Source organism: Desmodus rotundus, chromosome 11, assembly GCF_022682495.2.
Source record: "Desmodus rotundus isolate HL8 chromosome 11, HLdesRot8A.1, whole genome shotgun sequence".
Lineage (NCBI taxonomy): Eukaryota > Metazoa > Chordata > Mammalia > Chiroptera > Phyllostomidae > Desmodus > Desmodus rotundus.
The window spans coordinates 95,020,601-95,040,672 of NC_071397.1; the positions used below are offsets into that span (position 1 = coordinate 95,020,601).

A 20,072-nucleotide genomic window follows, 5' to 3' on the forward strand; every position below is an offset into this window, starting at 1 on the left:
CCTTCTTGGTTTGTTTCTGAGCACCTAGAAGTTTTCACGTGAAGAAGTCAAAAGAAGTGCCTTGAATAATGATATTTGCTCACCCCGTGACCACTGGCAGGCTTAGTGTTGGACAGGGTCAAAAGGGGTCAGTGTGGGGTGTCTCTTCAGGACTCCACTGATGCATTTGGGAGAAAGGAAAGCGGTTTCTGTGAGTGGAGCACTGGATCAAGAGTCCTGCAATCCTTCTGTGTCGTATTTGTCACAAATGCAGAGCCGACTGACCTTCGATCAGTAGCTTTGGTACAAGTTCCTCAGTTTGTGCTCATTGGTGCCAGGCTGCAAAGCGTGATAGTGAGGCCGTGTAATCTGGGAGTTGCTTAGTTCCTAAGTGTTAAGGAATGAAATACCTTGCTCTGTTTGTGGGACACATGGTACTCACAGACTGAGAAACTTGAGCATCACACAGGATCCTGTCCTGGGTAGCCTGTGGGGTACCATGTGCCCCTCTGCATCACAGGGCATGGGGGAGGGAGCAGCCATGCCTTTGGAAACAGCCTGGAGAACTGGCCTCTTGGCCTTTGTCCCAGTCTGTTTATGGAAGCCATCCAAACTTGATAACATCCCTTTGAGTTAGATGAGCAAAACTATCTCTGAATCTTCCATTTGATGCCCAGATACAGGAAGGGTGAATGATAAATGGGAGCTGGAGGAGAAGAAGCTGTAAATTTTAACACCTTCACGCTCAGGCTTTAGGCAAAATTCCCTGTATTGTCTAAAGAAGCCTCAGGACTTTCCACAAATGCAGTATCTTTTTAAAAATTTAAAATTTTTAATGTCTTCATCTATGCCACCCCATAATAGGAAGATTAGTGGGCTTTAACACATTTCAATAATCCTACTTTACTTGGAATTTGCAAATTACTTTTTGCTGTAAACAGTAGCTGTAAAATACTTCAAGCTGAGAAGATTAAATGAGGCCCTTATCCTAAAATAAGCCTTTCAACTAAGTTAAAGTGACTAAAAATTTCATCGTATGAAATGTGGGATTTGGGTATTAAAAAATATCTCCAGCGAAGCACAGCCCATTGGAGTCTTCGTGTTCTCGGACAATGCACCAGGGTGTGAACTCAGGGGCAGTGGGGTGGGGGGAGGGCGGTGTGTGCATCATTCTTGTGAAGAGGCTTCTAGACTCAGGCGCATTAGGAAGAGACTCTCAGAGTCACTGCAGGCGTTAACACCTGCTATTGGGGGACGAATCCGAGGAGAAAGGAGGGACTGACAGTCTCTGGTGTGGAACCCTTTGGGGTGACCTCCCCTTCAAGATACGAGTCATCAGGGTAAGGGGCCGATCACACATTGAGAGGAGTCAGTTGCAAATATTTTAAAGCTAAAAGGGACTAGAAAGCCTTAGCCAGACAGCAGCAGCAGCAATGTGAACTTGACTGACTGGACTCTTAAGGGTCAGCAAAGGGTCGGGCAGTTGGTAGGGTACAGTGTGCCCCCAGGGGCAAGTCTTCCTTCCTCAATGTGTGTGTGTCAGACAAGCTATGGATAGTGGATAGTGGGGGAGGTCTTAGGCATAGAAGGGACAACAGCAGAAGTGTGGCCCCCTCCTAGGAGTGGGGGCTGAGATGGAAGGAACATCTAGTGTGAGGGGTGGGAGGAGGCAGTGACTTGCTGATGGGTGGGTCCAGAAGAGCTGGCCTTGGGCCCCAAAGGCCCGCAGTCACTGTGCTGTGCCATCCCTGCAGCTGTGTGCTTATTCTTCCAGATCTGGGCAGTACAGGGCCCACCTCGGGTCCCAGGCCCCTCAGTGCTCAGCAGCTGCAATGATGGGAGATCAAGGGGCAAGAGAGGGTTTCTGCTGGTGCAGGATGCAGAGCTGCTTCAGGCCACACGTGGTGTTTGCAGCATTGCAACCACGTTCCAGCAGGTGTTGAGGAGGAAAGTTTAATTCTCGAAAATGAACACCCGTTCTTCAGGGCTTGTTACCAGTAAAGGTTTAGTTGTTTGAAGACTGGCATCCTAGGTCTGACCCTGCCATTTATTTGTCACGGGGCCTTAAGCAAATCAATGAACTCACTGAGTATCTGTTTCTTTCCTCCTGATGAAAGGAGGAAGGCAGAAAGCACTGTCTCTGTTGGACAGGACTGTTCTCGGGTCAAATTGATCATGCATACGAATGTGCTTTGCAAATTGTGAAATGGGAAAGAAGGCACCGATTTGTGAAATAATTAATATGGGACAAATAAATTGATAGACACCAATTTGTTAATTGGTCCCAAACTCTGTGTTAATATCTAAACAATTGAGTACATTATATTGGGGAGTGTTATACTTCAGGTACTATTCTAGCTTCTTCATGAAGAGGACTAACAGTATCAGGTAGGTACTGAATGCCAGAACAGCATTTCTGGGGTGTTTGAGCAACAAGGATGGTTGAGGTCAGAGGGGAAACTGGTGTCCAGAGAATTTAAAGGGCCAGTCAGATGGGACATCTCATATACCATCCCCGCCTGTACAGTGGATTTCCCGGTGGATGGTTTTGGTCGAGCAGGGTGTCAAAAATATATATCCTGACTTATGCCACATAAGTTGGATTGTGGAAATAGGTTCTGAATGAAACATTCGTATATTGTCATCTACCTTCCTTATAATTCCTACATTTTATAAATACTTCAAGACTGCCCAACAGAGTTAGCTAGAAAAAATAAATACAATACTTCAATGACTGTTGCTTATTTTCTGTCTTACTACAAAAGGTGCATACGCTGAATTTGCCTCACTGAATGTGCTTTTTCATGTGGTCTATGTGTCCTTTGGCCCTCTGCATGTCCTGTTCCTCCATTCAAAGGACTTTCTAAGATTATTTTGAGGTTCACAAAGATAAAATCTTATACACTGAGCACAGTGTGGACTTACCCTGCCCCGTGGAAAGCCAGACTGATAAAGAAGATGATGAAAATGTGGTGTGTGCACCAGAACAACTCGTAGGAGATCTGTCTAATGAACTCAGTGGAAGAGGTCATGATCAAGATTAAAGCCAGAGAGATCATCAGGCCAGTAATGCCTGCGATTGTTGTTAGCAACTCAGTTGTTGTGTTCTGAAAGAAAACAGACACCAGGACGCTAATGTCTTAGTTCTGATTTTCCATTTCAGGACCCATACTTGAGAGTCCAAGCAAGGAGCAATTCCAAAGGTTCTAATCAGACCCCAAAACAGGGAGGGGCAAAAGTGGCTTTACTTGTTCATATGGAAAATAGTACAATAAATAGTAAATGATAAGAATAAACCATTTCGTGTACTCACACTGTAAACCTTCTTTCCCCCACCATGTATTAACCTCAAAATGGTCCCCACACAACTCAAGAATGGAGGTCCTTTGCCCTTTCCTCTCTCCCATCTGATAGTGGACAGTCACATTGTGAAACTTTCATTAAATGCATTTCATTAATTCATTTTTTTATCTGAATGAATCAATTTTTTTTTGGTCAAAGTTACTATGTTGAACTGAAATTAGGGCAATATATAAAAATCCATTTTAAGGTAAAATACTGTAAAATAAATCTGAGTTTCAAGTTTTTAAATTTTAAAATAAAAATGTGGATCACGTTGCTTAATTGCATTTTAACATTAAGAAACCCTTTTTTTGGACTTCCAGTCACAGTGGAGGTGTAGGTAGACATGCTCCAGCTCCTTGCACAACCACAGAGAGAATTACAACTAAACCGCAAAACAGATAACACCCAGAACTGTCAGAAAATCGAACTGTGTGGAAATCTGACAACAAAGGATATAAAGAAGCCACATTCATCCAGACAGGTAGGATGGCCAGAGACATGGAGACAGGCAGAGAGGCGAGGAGATGAGGTGTGGCACAAAGAAGTGGTGGTGGTGGAATGGGGGTCCCACATTCACACGTGGTGGATAAAAATCAGGAGGGATACTTTGGGAGCAAGTGATTCCAGCCCCAGGCCAGACCGCACAACCCAGGGTTCCAGCTATGGGAAGATACATTCCTATAACTTCTGGCTGTAAAAACCAGTGGGGTTTGGGGCAGTATAAGAGACTGCCAGGTTTTCAGGAGACTTTGCTTAAAGGGCCCCCACAGTCTTAGAGTGTATGCAAACCTACCCATTCAGGGGTTCAGCACCAGAGCAACAGCTGGGAGTTGCATAAGGGGAGTGGGTGAAGTGACTGGAAATGGGCAAGTGGCAGGCAAACCTCTGGAAACCAGGCAGCAGCACTGTCCCTCTCTGAGGCCTCCCCCAACACAGAGCCACAAAGCGGTGAAGCAGGTTGCCCCACCCTGGTGATTACCTAAGGCTCTGCCCCACACAATTTACAGGTGCCTTTTCTACAATAGGCCACACTATTACAACAGGGAGTCAAAGCAGCTCTACCTAATACACGGAAACAAACACAGGGAGGCTGCCAAATTGATGAGACAGAGAAATATGGTCCAAATGAAAGAATGGAACAAAACCCCAGAAAAAGAACTAAATGAAATGGAGATAACCAACCTATCAGATACCCATCAGGGTTCAAAACACTGGTGATCGGGATGCTCAAAGAATTCTTGAGTATGGCAGCAAAATAAAGGAAGAAGTGAAGTTTACACTAAGTGACATAAAGAAAAATCTATGGGGAACCAACAGTGAAGGGGAGGATATGGGATTCAAATCAATGATTTGGAACATAAGGAAGAAATAAGCATTCAACCAGAACAGCAAGAAGAAAAAAGAATTAAAAAAAAAAAACTAGGATAGTATGAGAAGCTCCTGGGCCACCTCCAAATGTACCAACATCTGAATCATAAGAGTGCCAGAAGCAGAAGAGGAAGATCAAAAAATTGAAAACATATTTGAAAAAATAATGACAGAAAACTTCCTTAATTTGGTGAAGGAAATAGACATATAAGACCAGGAAGCATAGAGAGTCTCAAACAAGTTTGACCCAAAGAGAACCACACATCATAATTAAAATGACAAAGCTTAAAGATAAAGAGAGAATCTTAAAAGCAGCCAGAGAAAGGCAGAGAGTTACCTACAAAGGAGTTCCCATAAGACTCTCAGCTGATTTCTAAAAAAACCCCCCAAACTGTTCAGGCAAGATGGGACTGGCAAGAAGTATTTGAAGTGATGAAAGCAAGGACCTACAACTGCGATTACTCTATCCAGCAAAGCTATCATTTAGAATGGATGGACAGATAAAGTATTTCCCACACAAGGTAAACCTAAAGGAGTTCGTCATCACCAAGCCATTATTACATGAAATATTAAAGGGACTTATTTAAGAAAAAGAAGAAGATCAAAACTATGAACATTAAAATGGCAACAAATTCACAACTATCAACAACTGAATCTAAAACAAACAAACAAAAATATAAGCAAACAACCAGAACAGGAACAGAATCATAGATATAGAGATCATTTGGAGTGTTGTCAGCTGGGAGGGAGGAGGAGGAGAATGAGGGAAAAGCTGCAGGGATTAAGAAGCATAATTGGTAAGTACAAAATAGACAGGGGGATGTTATGAATAGTATAGGAAATGGAGAAGCCAAAAACTTACATGTACTACCCATGGACATGAACTAAATGGGGGACTGCAGGAGGGAAGGCGGGAACCAGGCGGAGGAGCATAAAGGAGGGACCACTGGGGCAAGTGTAATAGCATAATTAATCAAATATGTTTTATGAAAAGAAGAAAAAAAAAAGAAACCCTTTTTTGGGGGGGGTCCCTGGGAGGTAAGGGGTGGGGGAAAGTGGGGCCGGAAAATGGAGACAACTGTACTTTAACAACAATAAAAAAAAGAAAGAAACATTCCGAACAAAGCAGCTGCAGATTCTGTCCCTCTGGTAGTCCGTTACTCCTGGCTTTGGCTTTGGCTTTTTAATTGGAAGGACCATGACTTGCATTTCTTTCATGCTACCTCAGGAGACCTGGCATAAGACTTTGTAAATCCTCAGTGATCAATAAAGATACAGCTCTTCTTATCTGGTATACACTGCCACAAGGCTGGAATTCTGACCTGTGAGTTCAGGGGGTGGTTAAATAGCCTTTTAGAATATAAATCACAGAGCATGTTGTTTTATTGTGAGTTTCCCATATTCTTGTCAAGTCATTAGTATTCATACATTGTGTTACTATTGTTGGGAAGACCATGAACTTAATAAACTTACACTGTACCTTTTGTCAGTAAAAATCTCATTAATTTGGGTTGCTTTGAGATCCCCAGGTAATTTGGACAGGGACTTGTCTGATGTTTATTTTCTCTTCATAGAGCACACAGTGGAAGTAAAATGATAAGGGTATGTCTAAAACATTTAAAAGGTTTTTTCAAGTGTACTCACACATTTTAGAAATCCATTTCCATCATAGGATGTGCTAGTTTAAACCAGTCCTCTTTGCTTATTAAAGCAACCCCCTACTGCCCTTTTCCTGCACCCTACTTATAGACTGGTTTGAGTTACAATGTATCCTCTAAAATAATCCCACTGCATCTATGTAGAAATAAAGTACATAAAGTACACTTTGTGTTACGGATACTCATCATTCTCCAAACACCCCGAATTAGAGGGTGTCCTGGACTTAATTAGTGCTTACGTGGTAGATTACTTCTAAAACTTTAAAGTAACTATATTGGAAGTAACTTAATCATGTTGTTAAATTGCTTTAGAGGTATTTAGAATGAATGTTATTTACTATATAGACTGTTCACATGTAGCAGTGAACTTTCCAGAGCCTTCACGGAGAAACCTGTTAACCCCAGTAGGTGCCCAGATAAATGCTGTGGCTCAGGTGAGTACACCCAGGCATCCCACAGGCTTAGGGCATCTGCAGTTTTGATTTATAACTCTGAAACTCATGCTTTTAACTGCTGTCAGCTAAGAAAAGATAAGTCTATTTGATCAATGGCCTGATATTGGAAATCATCTTAGGATAATTAGGGTACATGACGTGGAAGAATTTCTCCCAAAAGAGACTTCGAATGTTGGTTCTTCAAAACAGGCTTCAAAAAAGCGACCAGAGAGCAATGGGGAGATTTCCATTTCTGGAGTGTGCTGTCTTAGGGCTCTTCGTGGGCAACAGAGATTTTTTAAACAACCTGATTCGTGGATGCATAATGCGGTAGTGCAGGGCCAAGGTTTAGATCAACCGGGAGGACAGGTAGGTAGGGGTAGGGGTAGATTAAGCGAGAGAAACATCTTAATCTCTGCAGACGGGCTTCTGTGGCCACATGTTTGGTTTTCTTTGTTTCCCACGTGTGTTGCCATTCTGTGCACATAGATAATCAGCACGGGTGGTGTCGCTAGCCGTGCGGGTCTCACTGCAAAGTGACGTGCTTGGCCCAGCATCTGATTTAGAGAATCAGCTAGTCACACACGTGCCAAAATATGACAGAGGAGCATAGATCTAGCAAACAATTAGCAGATTGAAAATGAAGACACCTGATTTATAATCCCTGGATTTATATGGCACTTTGGAATCTTGATGATTCCAACATCAGCATGTGTGTGAATGTATATATGTATATATGTATAAAATCACCAGCTGCTTTTAAAATTTAAAATATTAGGAATGTAATAGGTTCCTGCATTCCCTGTTTAGGAATATTTATTATTATTATTTTTGCTATAAGCAAATTAAGTGGCATCAGTTTTTCTCTGTGCTCGTAACCTTTTCGCAATATTTATGGCAGAAAAAATCACTTTTATTTTTAAAAAGTGAAATTCATGTTAACATTTGACAGCAACTTCTTCTCTGGAGCCCTTTTTATTTGAAAGCTTTGTAAGTGTTCTTGATTGTAAAGGGGATCAGAAAAGGAAGCGTTTTGCAGGTGTGAAAGGAAGTCGCATGCAAGAACTCACGGTGTGAAAGGTCCGGATTGGGTTGAGGTAGCTCTCATTGGAGGCGTCGCCAAGGCTGGCAAGTGCAGCCACAAGCCCTGCGGCTTCCGCGGACTGGCTCCGGTGGTAGCGCTCCAGGTTGCACACGTGCGCCACGACGTGGATGGCTGCGGGCGAGCAGACAACATGGGACACGCGCCACATGGGTTTCTTCCTTTGTCGTTCTTCAGGAACCCAACGACTATACAGGCAAGCCTTCCTGTTATGGTTTTGTAACCTCCCAGGCAGACTGAATCAGCTATGCATCTTTCACAGTATCTTAAATGGAGTGAATTGAATGCTTCCTAAGATGTTGTATGGTTTTCCATGTTCAGACTAATTAAGGTAAGAAATAAGTAAATCTCAGTTCACCATAATTTTATTATAAGCATGTGATCAATTGGAATTGGAATAGGTATTGTTATCACAACATAGTTATGAATAACACTTCTTTCCCAAGAAGTCAGAAAACATTATTCTAGAATACTGTACCTCATAACACACTGATATATGAGGTCTGTCTGGTAAAAGTCCAGCCATTGTTAACATAACGAGAATGGTTTGCACGACATGAATGTAAACTGGCAGCCAAGGAGAGAGGACTGGAATGCACATTTCTGAGCAATGACGAAGTCATTGTACTAGTCAGTGAGGGCAACAGATGCCATTGAGTGAGCATGTGTACTGTGTGGCCGTCACATTCAAAATGACCGAGCAAGTAGAGTAGTGAATCTGCATTAAACTGTGCATTAAGCTTGAATATTCCTCCACAGAAACTATTCGGATGAGTCAGAAGGCCCCACAGCTGTGGGCAACTGGTGATTGGCAGCTTCACCACGACAACACGCCCACTCATGCATCACGTCTCATGCAGAGTTTTTTGGCAAAACATCAAATCACTCAGGTGACTCAGCCCCCCTACAGCCCAGATTTGGTGCCTGAAACTTCTTGCTTTTCCCAAAACTAAAATCACCTTTGAAAGGGAAGAGATTTCAGACGATCGATGAGATTCAGGCAAATATGATGGGACAGCTGATGGCTATTGGGAGAACTGTGTGAGGTGCCAAGGTACCTACTTTGAAGGGGACTGAGACGTTATTGTCCTATGTACAGTGTTTCTTGTATCTTTTATCTTGTTCAATAAATTTCTATTTTTCATAGTACATGGCTGAATACTTTCTGGACAGGCCTTGTATGTGTGTATGATATATATGATAGGTACCGGGGGGGTGGGTATTATTTTCTTTCTCTTTCAGATGAAATATTGTATCTTTTTACTTTATATACTTTTGCATATGTATATCCCTACACATACACAAACACACAGATATTTGCATGTGTTATTCCTAGTGGATTAAAATAAGCCAGTCTTTATGGAACTAAACATCTCTGTATATGCTTTTTGTTTGTTGTTTGTGTTGTGACCTTGGACTTCTAGCTTCCAGAATGTATTGTGAGACATCAAATTTCTATTGTTTAAGCCACTCAGTTTGTGGTTTTATTAGGGCAGCCCCGGGAAATTAATATACATGGGCCTCCCCTCCAAATGACAACAACAAAAAAAACAACCCCCCCACCATAATTGGGAGAAGTGGTCAGAAACAAATAGACTTGTTCACAGAGCATGTTAACATATGTAGGTAACACAGTAGGAGATGTTGACAAAAAGGCTGAAGTTGATGCAAAGGGAAAAAAATGTTTAAAAAAATTGATGTCATAATTGTATTATAAAACCAGTTTAAATCACCTTTGATATGTTTCTTTAAATGAAGAAAGCTTTTAACACATGGTAGTTATTGCCATTTTATTATTTATATATTTTATTTATTTTTTTCTTCTTAAAGAGACCCTTTAACATTTCTTGTAATATTGGTCTGGTGGTGACGAACTCCTTTAGCTTTTTCTTGTTTGGGAAGGTCTTTCTCTGTACTTCAATTTTAAATGATAGCTTTGCTGGGTAATTTTGGTTGCACGTCCTTGCTTTTCATCACTTTGAATATTTTGTGCCAATCCCTTCTGGCCTGCAAAGTTTCTGTTAAGAAATCATCTAGAAGTCTATGGACACTCCCTAGTAGGTAACTAACTGCTTTTCTCTTGTGGCTTTTAAGATTCTCTCTTTATCTTTAACCTTTGGCATTTTAATTACGGTGTGTCTTGGAGTGGGCCTCTTTGGGTTCATCTTTTTTGGAGACTCTCTGTGCTTCCTGGATTTGTATGTCTGTTTTCTTCAGCAGGTTAGTGAATTTTTCCGTCATTGTTTTCCAAATATGTGTTCAATTTCTTGTTCTCTCTATTCTCCTTCTGGCACCTCCATGATGCAATGTTGGTATGCTTGAAGTTATCCCAAACGCTTCTTACACTACCCTCAATTTTTTGGATTCTTTTTTCTTCTTGCTGTTCTGATTGGGCATTTTCTGCTTCCTTATCTTCCAAATTGTTTATTCGATTCTCTGTTTCATCTACTCTACTGTTGATTCCCTGTAACATATTTTTCATTTCATTTAGTGTATTCCCCATTACTGACTGGTTCTTTCTTTTTTTATGATTGCCATGCCCATTTTTTATGCAGTTTAAGTTCTCAGTAAGTTCCTTGAGCATCTTGAACTCTGTGTCTGGTAGTTTGCTTGATGCCATTTCATTTAGTTTTTTGTTTTCTGGAGATTTCACCTCTTCTTTCATTTGGGACCCATTTCTTTGTAGCCTCATTTTGGCTGCTTGCCTGCGTTTGTATCTGTGTATTAGTCAGAACTGATACATCTCCAAATCTTGGTGGGGTTGCCTTATGTAGTAGGTATCCTGTAGAGCCCAGTGGCACAGCCTACCCAGTCAACTGAGCTGGGCGCTCCAGGTGCACCCCATTTGTGGACTGTGTGCACCCTCCTGTTGTAGTTGAGTCTTGATTGCTGTTGACAAGTCACTGGGAGGGATTGGCCCCCAGGTGGATCGACTGGGGGGACTAGCTGTAGCTACAGCAGAAGAGCTGCTGCGCAGCGGCTGACCCCGTGGAGCAGGGCTCGCTTAACTGGGGCTTTGGCATTTGCTCCTTGAGTGCGTCACTAATAGAGGTGGTTGGGTTGTAATACCTATTTTTACAGTGACAGAGGTTTCAAGTCTGTGATCAAGGAGTGAAGTGGCTTTACTTTTCTCTCTCTCAAGTCATCAGAATCATATCCTGTTATTATATTTGATGTTAAGCAGGAGAAAGCATAGTGACGAGGATAACTCTCAGGGACTTGACACTTTTCGGCCTCTGGGGAATGGGTGGATTGGACTGAAGCTCACGATATCTCAGCTCCCTTCCGGCTGCCTGTTTCCTGTGTCTTGATCTGAAGTTAACCAGCAACATTTACCGTCAAAAGGGATCTATAGCCCGATTTGAAAGTAACAGAAACATGAAACTCATGCTTTATTATGTGTTTAAAATCAACACTGGCTGAAAGGGGCATTCAAGTCTGGTGGCAAATCCAGTGCCATCGAGTACGCCAGTGTACTGGTCCTGGTGCCCCTGAGGACTTCTTGCTGAGGCTTTGGAAGAGCCCACGATGACCATTTCCAGAACCCACCCAAATGCTATGCTAAAATATGCTATAATTGGGCCTTTCCACAATTTTATTTTCTCACCAAAGTACTTTTACAATTAAAAGAGAGCAGCAATCTTGGACATCCTACAAACGCACATTTAATTGGTGTGTGAGCTTCTGAGTTCAAACAAGGAATTGTACTGAAGAGTGAACAGCAACAAAAAATCACAAAGGCTACAATTAGAGCCAGTTGCCCTGAGAAAGTTCCTTTTCCTTCTTTCTTTCCTTCTTTTTACTCTTCAGGAGATCAAAGGACACATAATTGAGGGAGACTCTTGGAAGGGTGGTCAGTTTCTGCTCTCTTTCTGCCTGCCTGTCCCTGATAACAGTGGCTATAGAGTCAGTCACCTCTTAATTAAGCAGCTGTTAGAAATAAGGACCCAGGGACAAATCCTGGCTGCACTCTGACAGCCAGAACCTGGCCCCAAACTTTCACATTTGTGGCCTGACTTCTGCAGGACCATGTATCGACTCTGGCACTCTGCACGGGCGACTCATTTGTAACTCACATTTAATCACGTTTGGCAGGACTGGGGAGAGAGTCTCCTTGGAGCGCCCAGTGCCTGAAGCAGAATGGGATTAGCAGCAGTGCTTTCGGAATCCGGTCCTGAGATTTAGGGTCTCTCTACCTTGAGGCCTCAAACCTTTATTTCTCTCAGCACCCTCATTCTGAGCTCTCTCCTCTTAGCTTGTCCCTGACATGTTCATTGAGGTTTGTAAACTAATTTTAGCAACTCATCAGGAGCTGCGCATGGGTAATTGCATGTCCCTGTTAACTAGCAAATGCAAGCCGTGGAATTTGCTGGAGAGGGCTCTCTGGGTCACTGTTTGTAGCCCCCTTTGAGGAAAGTTCAGGCTCCAAGTACTGCTATTCAATTGGAAGGGTCTCCAAGGTCTAGTGTGGACCAGAGAGTCCAGAAAGATCTGCATTAATCAGAATGAAGCGGCTGTGAAACTACGATTTTATACCAGGGGGGTTACAGGTCCCTGGAAATGATTTATTGGTAGCTGGAGAATGCGCAGGCAGCCCTTATCAGAGGCAGGCAAGCAGGAGGGCAGGAAGCCAAAAGGAGAAGTGTGCCTGTCGCTGCGTTTTTGGATATGCCCTTGATTATAGATACCATTGTTTGCCTCTTCCCTCCTCCTCCCAGCCTGCCTCCACCAGGCTCTAATTACATCCTTTAATGATTTGACCAATTAAAGCCTGCAGTTCAACTTAGAGGGGAACGATGAGAAATTAGAGGCTGGCACGCAAACTTCGGTGTGGATGCGCCTTTTCCAAGGTTACACACCTCTATTAAGCCAGTCGGCTATTTGAAAAGCAGTGTAATGGGCGATGCTAATAAAATAAGCACGGGGACATTTTCAGCGGCTCCCAGGTGAATACAGCAGAAGGACAAAATGTGAAAAGCAAAGGTACATCTATGAAATCAGGGCTCGGCATTTTTTCCCACCTCTAAAAGTGCAGTTGCCAGCCGCATCTCTGAGTTAATGTGAAATGTAATAATTGCTTTGTCAGGGTTTGGGAGAAGCGGAGCGATTTCTCCCCTTGCTCCTGCGTTTGCCAGGAATGGAAACCCCTGAAGCCCGCTGGTTGCCATGGCGGTGGGAGAAGAGGAGCAGGCAGAGCAGAGGAGTGGGGATTCAGGTGGAGGGGGGCTCTCGAGGGGTTTGTGAGGGAAAGAAGAAGTGGTACCCTGCTTTCTCTTGTTGCAACAGAATGTGACTTTATTATCTTGGACAATTGGCGTCATTTTGAATCTCTTCCTTGGCCACACCCTATTTTCTGCACCTTGAACAGCTCCGGGTCCCCTGAAGGGTTTCTGCATTGTCTTGTACCTTTCTCAGTAATTTCTTCAACCCCTTTTGCCTGCTGATTGATGCCTACTCATCCGCAGGCTCGAACACATTTGATGAGGACTATTATGACCCCAGACGCATAGGCACAGCCTCAGCCCTTGGGGTAACCAGAGTCTGAGAAATTTCTCTTTGTGGTAGGAGGTGTGACTATGGCCCCCGGGTGAGTGAGACGGATAGCTGAGACCTGTTGGGTCCAGGGGAGGCAGAGCAGGCAAGGAGTCCTGGATAAGGGGACATCCTACCCAGTAAAGAAGGAGAGGAAGAGCAGTTCAGACACAGGGAATAGGCAAGAGCCAAGGCACAGGCTACTGGGGGACTGCCAGTAGCTGGGTACACCCAGGGGGAGAAGCAAAAGGGTGCAGGGAGAGGTGAGGCTGGAGTAGAGGGCAGGACTTGGGGCATGGACCTGTCACAAGCTAAACTTGGATTTGATTGTTTTTGCAACTAGCAGTTAAGTGAGTGACCTTGTAGTCTATAGGTTTCCAAGAGGTCCACTCCCAACAACTGTTCTGCACATCTCATAGAGATGGATACATTGTATTAGTGTTCTTTTAATTCCCGGGGTGGGGGAGGGTTTAAGGAATTTATCTGAGATCACACAACCCATCTCCTGCTGCAGGGGCATAAAAGAACTTGATTCTAGTCAACTGCTGCCCCTACTAAATTATACTCCATTCTGAAAACAGTACGTACTACACAAGTTTGAGAAGTGGTTGGCCCCAACCAGAATACCTTGCATTTGGAAGTCATCGGATGCACATCATTAGGCATTCATGCTATTGATATACGATTACATATGAAGAAATTTACATGCCCAAAGGTTTAAGGAGAAAATGATTTCATAACATATTTTCCCTTGTTCTTTGCTTTCTTTTCTGATGTGTTTGAGGCTGTGGGGTTTTGTGTGTGTGTGTGTGTGTGGTTGTTGTTGTTCTGTGTATAGTATCTTTATAACTTTCTCTTAGAGTCCAATTCTGTCTTTACCATGTGACCACATGGTTTTATCCTTCCTGCCATTTTACCGTGTTCTATATCCTCTTTTAAAGTGGGAATTCAAGATTTTAAAGCTTTTTAAGGAAGCCTAGAGATCTCTTGAATTCTTCTTCTGAAAAGCCTTCCAAGGAGCAATCTTGGCTCTACTTGGACATCACCCAGGACAGGGAACTCAGTACTCTCAGGGGACCCTCACTCTCATTTTAGATAATTTTCAAGGCCTGGAAAAGACTTACATTTCTGAGCTGAAATCTTCCCTGAGCCTTTATTCTTTCACAAATTCACTCATTCATCACAGGTTATTGGCACCTATGTATGCCCTTAGCGCGACTGTAAGCCTTGGAACACGACTATGAATTAGCCGTGTTCTTTGCCCATCATCCCTTGGCTGGTTTTCTCTAGAACATGTTGTCTTTTTACCTTATTTCTTAACAAACTACAAAGACCTTTTGCGAACATTTATTGGGTTGGTTTAATCTGGTGTCGAAGACGGTCGGTGGGGAGATCTGCCCACGAGTCGCCACACACCCGAAGTTCTGTTAATTGGCACTCGGACACCGTCTGTCGTGGGTGGGCTGCTTAATTAGTCCACATTTGTTTTGAGTGTTCTTTTTACTCTGCTATTTTTATGCATGAGAGGATAAAAACAAATGAGGAAAACATTTTATAGTTAAATTAGTTTGAGGGAAACCATCCTGAATCATGTCTTTATCATTTCCGATAGCCTTTTATTTTAATGTAATTTTTTTGCCCAGCAAAACCACAGACTCGTTGGTTAATGCCTGTCTACTTGTCTTTCTCACTAGAGTTTAACCTTGGCCTTGGATGTTAATTTCTACTGCCCTTCACTTGGATTCTCTTGTTTTCTAATTCAAGAAGTAACAATAACATTTTATGTACCTATAAAGCTTCATATCTTTTCAAGATCTTTTTGTATTCACTGGCACAGCACTATTCAGAGCCTGTTCACGTGATCTTCCTTTTCTTTTTTGCCTTTACTGCCCATGATACCAGTTGATAGTCACTTTCTATGAGAGCGAGTAAAAGTTTGAATACAGGTCGGTTTTATTTCTGATGTGAATCATATTGAATAACAAAGTGTTCAGTTTTCAAGTTGTCATTTATCATTGTATTATCAACAAGCTCAATTAGTCACATATGAAAGTGAAGTTTCATAAACTTTTTCTTGAGAGACAGAAGGCTTGGTAGGGAAAACTGCATAAGTATAAATTAGAAATTTTAAAATCCATTTGTATAAGGTTTACGTGGTCAGATGGAGGGCAAAGATTTATTATTATTTATTATTATTATTATTGTTTTTACCTACGGGCGAGCCTTTGGTGGGCAGAAATAAACAAAGCTATAAAGTTAAACATGGGACATTGTAAAATCCATCAGTCAATTAATAATGAGCACTTACTTGCATTAACGGCTATTCCATAGGCGACCAGTTTGTGGAATTTGAGGTTTTTGTCTAATTGCCTTCTCCATGGCCCTCTGCAGCACTAGAGTGACAAAAACAAAAGTCTTGCTTTGGGAAACCTCAGAGTGATGGCAGTGACATTAGGGTGGGACAACATGACACAATTGTGGCCATTAATTTGGCTTCGTCAAATGGGCAAAACCAAATGGTTACTTACTGGCTTTCCTAAACTTTCGACTCAGCAAAAATGACAGAGTGGGTAATACCCAGACCATATGTTGAAACTCCAGAATAACCCTGCTAGTATTCATGCTCAGCTTATTTGGGAGATGAAGATGATAGCCCTCTTTGTCACTGATGTGGTTTAGTACTCTGTAATTGTTCCATATGATACGAAGAACGGCACTATAGTCATTTACACCTAAATATTCATACAATTATGATGATGAGCATATAATAAATTATTTTATCTACTGCAGGTTACTGAAGGTCTCATTTTTCTGTGCTGTGTTTCACTCTGTTTCGCATGAGCCATAATTGAGCACCCCACACTGTGAAATCAACATCGTTAGGAAAGGTTCCATTATGTCTGGTAGGAGTTATAGCATTCACAGTAAAATCTGTGGACTGGGGTTGTGCTTTCTCGTGTTGAGAACTCGGATGTTTCCATTGTGGTCTTTGGCTCACCTCCGTATTGGTCCCCTTTCAATCAGAAATGGTAATAGTGCAAGCTGTTACAACACTGCCATGTTTGTGTGTCAGGTCCGCTTTACTAGCCCTACTTTTTCAGATGGAGCAAATCCATCAGGGAGGGTGTGAGCAATGGTCCAATGTCATGCAGGGAGTCAGTGGCAAAAACACAAGTCGAGTGAGAGGTACCGATTCCCGATTTTCAGTTTAAGCCATTGTGCTCTCTTGCAAAGCAAAATCTAAACAAGATTATTGGGAATTTCACAGTAAAGTACATCTCTCTTGTCAGTGGCACTTATATTAGTTATAACAACTAAAATTATTTCAAATAATTTAATACTTACAATACTTGCTCCTCTTATGAATGAAAGGAAGTTTCGGCTGATGGGTAATAGAATTAGCATGCAGTTAAAATTCAGGCAGACTGCAGAGGCTCTTGCCCAAGCCAGTGTCGACTGTTCGTATGTAAAGATATGAGAACGAGATACAGTGAAAACAAGGAAACTGGGAAAACAGAATGCATGTGGTTTTCTGAAATGATAACGTGTGGTCACAATTCTACTTACACCCAGAATAACTCGTGTGTAAAAGAAAGACTCTTCCTCTTCATACCAACAGTATGTGTCAAAAAACAGATATAAATTAACTCCCAACCATGAGAGCTAGAGCAGAATGAAAAGAGAACCAATCAATAGTATCTCCAACCTTTTTTTTTTCCTTTCCAAAATCACCTGAGATTCTTTTTGGGGTTCAGTTCAAGTAAAATGAGCTTCTCAATATTCATCAGAATTAATCCATATAATTATTTTAGACATTAATTTTTAACAGTAATTATATTAATATGAAATTGTTACCGTTATTAAAAAGATTTTAAACACATATGGGTATTCTTTAAGGAATTTAATGGAAAATATGAAACCTTCTAATCAACATTACTATAATGTTTTGCATCAACGATGCCAAGAAGGAGGAACTCTTTAAAAACAACTCTGACTGAAAGTGCTCTAGAAAAACTCCAATTTCATAGTCTAATTCAAAGGCTTCATTTGATTTAGAGAAACATTCATACATTATGCAAAAACAAACTACTTGACTTTAAAAATAATTAAAAATAAACTCAGTCGGAAAACAACTTTACATGATTATGCAAGGGTAAATTAAACATATATCTACTGAATGTTTTCCAACAAGTTTTAGTCTTTTAACCAGAGTAATACTGAAGCTATTTTGCATCCCCATACAAGCCATCCTAAAAATCAAAGACTATTCAATGTATATATTTAAAGTGGAATAACAGAAATAAAACTTACTACTAATATGCCAGAGAGACTCTCGTTCAAAATCCAGCAGCTCATCATGACAGCTTTGCTCTTTTGCTTTTGGCAAATTATTTCTTTCAATCACCTGAGTTATATGCTTAGTAAGGGCTCCTCTGCTAAATTATTTTGTCTTTTTGTCTTAGGAAGCACCGACTGGGAGCGGCTCTCGAGGAATTTCTAATGAAGGACTTCTTGCCAAATGCACAACGCCGAGCTGACACGCCTCATGACCTGGTTGAATGCAAGGTAGTCTCTGCCTAATGATTCCTTTCTTCAAAGATCTCATAAGAAAAGAAACCTCATTTTTATTAAATTATCCTCATGTACTTCATACCCCATTCATTTTCTACACATTGCAGTCAAGATGATAATAAGTCTTTATGTAAATTTGAGAAATCACCTAACTGCCAAAGGTTGGATACCGCAAAACTCTTCACAAGAGCTTTCTCTACTTTGTTTATTTCCTCTTCTTTCCTTCTCCCCACCTTAAAAAAACCCCAAAACAACCTTTTTAAAAAGATATAGAATGGTGTGTAAGTAAATATGAATTGGACAACCTTTTGGAACATGATAAAGAACAAGGAAAAAAGATCTTTTAAATAATCACATACAGGAAAACTCTCATAAAACTAAAAGTGTGACTATAAAAAATGAAGTAGATGATATTTGTGGGCTTAATGAAATAAATCCAATTTTCCCAGCCCCCCTTGGTGCACGCAGAGGGTGAATGAGAATATCCTTTCATGCTTAGAGATCCCAGGAGGGGCTGTGTGTGAACCCGGCCGTTCTCTGATTTGGTGAGTTGTCGCTGTTGTTAAATGCAATGACTACAACAGCCCTGGCAGGCACAGTTGCCCCAGTTGAAGCAATTTTTCTGGCTAGTTGTGGCCCAAGTATTTTATTGAACATTTTCACATGGTTAAGATGAAAATGGAAAGAGATTTGAATGACTACCTAAGCTTTCTTTGCCATCCTATGGTGAGTGTATTTAGTTGTCCTAAAAGAACTGAAGAATTTTAAAACCTTGGTAAAAATAATTATTTATTGACCTAAATCATCATCATCATCATCCTAAATCTTAAATAAATAATCCAGGTACTAGGTTTAGTACTTCCGAGTATTGTCCAGTTAAATCACACATTAACTCTGTAGGACAGGGTCCATTAAACACGCATGGAAATGGGCCTGATGGAGTAATTGTAGTAGAAGTGGTCGGGACTTGAACTCAGTTCTCTCTGACCTGGGCATCTTTATTTTTATTTTTTTATTTATTTTAAAATTTTTATTTTTATTCAATTACAGTTGTATGCCTTTTCTCCCCATCCCTCCACCCCACCCCAGCTGAACCCACCTCCCTCCCCCATCTCTACTCTCCCCCTTGATTTTGTCCATGTGTCCTTTATAGTAGTTCCTGTAATCCCCTCTCCCCAGTGTCCCCTCCCCACTCCCTCCTGGCTATTGTTAGATTGTTCTTAACTTCAATGTCTCTGGTTATATTTTGTTTGCTCTTTTCTTCTGTTGATTATGTTTCAGTTAAAGGTGAGATCATATGGTGTTTGTCCCTCACCACCTGGCTTATTTCACTTAGCATAATGCTCTCCAGTTCCATCCATGCTGTTGCAAAGGGTATAAGCTCCTTCTTTCTCTCTGCTGCATAGAATTCCATTGTGTAAATATACCATAGTTTTTGGATCCACTGATTTGCTGATGGGCACTTAGCTTGCTTCCAGTACTTGGCTATTGTAAATTGTGCTGCTATGAACATTGGGGTGCACAGGTTCTTTTGGATTGGTGTTTCAGGGTTCTTACGGTATAATCCCAGCAGCAGAATTGCTGGGTCAAAGGGCAGTTCCATTTTTGGTTTTCTGAGGAAATTCCATACTGTTTTCCACATTGGCCTCACCAGTCTGCATTCCCACCAACAGTGTACTAGGGTTCCCCACATCTTTATTTTTAAACATGATCTTATATTGCATATTTTATGAAGTATTAAATCTGGATTTGTGCATCAAACATAGTTAATATACAGATATTAATTTCATTCCTATACATTGGACATATTTAAACCATAGAAATTCAATTCATTTACTTTATTAATGTTGTTAGGTGTGATTGAATATGCTATTAATTTCTACATAATGCCAATAAATTATACAAACATAAATTTATTCTACTGTACAAATCATGCTTTCTATTTCTTATATAAAAAGATGTCTTTAATGCCGTGGGGGTCTTGCTGATGCAGGGCAGGCACTGGCCTTCTCAGGACAAGCTAATTCCTAGTGGTGGCAAATGGCTTTCACGAGCACACGTTGTTGGTGGGCCAATGAACCC

General features: G+C 41.4%; 1 protein-coding gene across 1 annotated transcript in view; it reads right to left on the reverse strand.

The window, feature by feature from the left end:
* Positions 1 to 17,777, reverse strand: part of NOX3 (NADPH oxidase 3) — a 56,783-nt gene extending 39,006 nt beyond the window's left edge. Inside the window, exons 1-6 of the mRNA XM_024552225.2 lie at positions 17,730 to 17,777; positions 16,986 to 17,081; positions 16,764 to 16,874; positions 15,727 to 15,811; positions 7,855 to 8,000; positions 2,905 to 3,086 (exon numbers count right to left, since the gene is read on the reverse strand). Of these exons, the coding sequence (XP_024407993.2) occupies positions 2,905 to 3,086; positions 7,855 to 8,000; positions 15,727 to 15,811; positions 16,764 to 16,874; positions 16,986 to 17,081; positions 17,730 to 17,777 (668 nt within the window). The remainder of the gene's footprint in view (positions 1 to 2,904; positions 3,087 to 7,854; positions 8,001 to 15,726; positions 15,812 to 16,763; positions 16,875 to 16,985; positions 17,082 to 17,729) is intronic.
* Between the last annotated feature and the right edge of the window lie 2,295 nt (positions 17,778 to 20,072).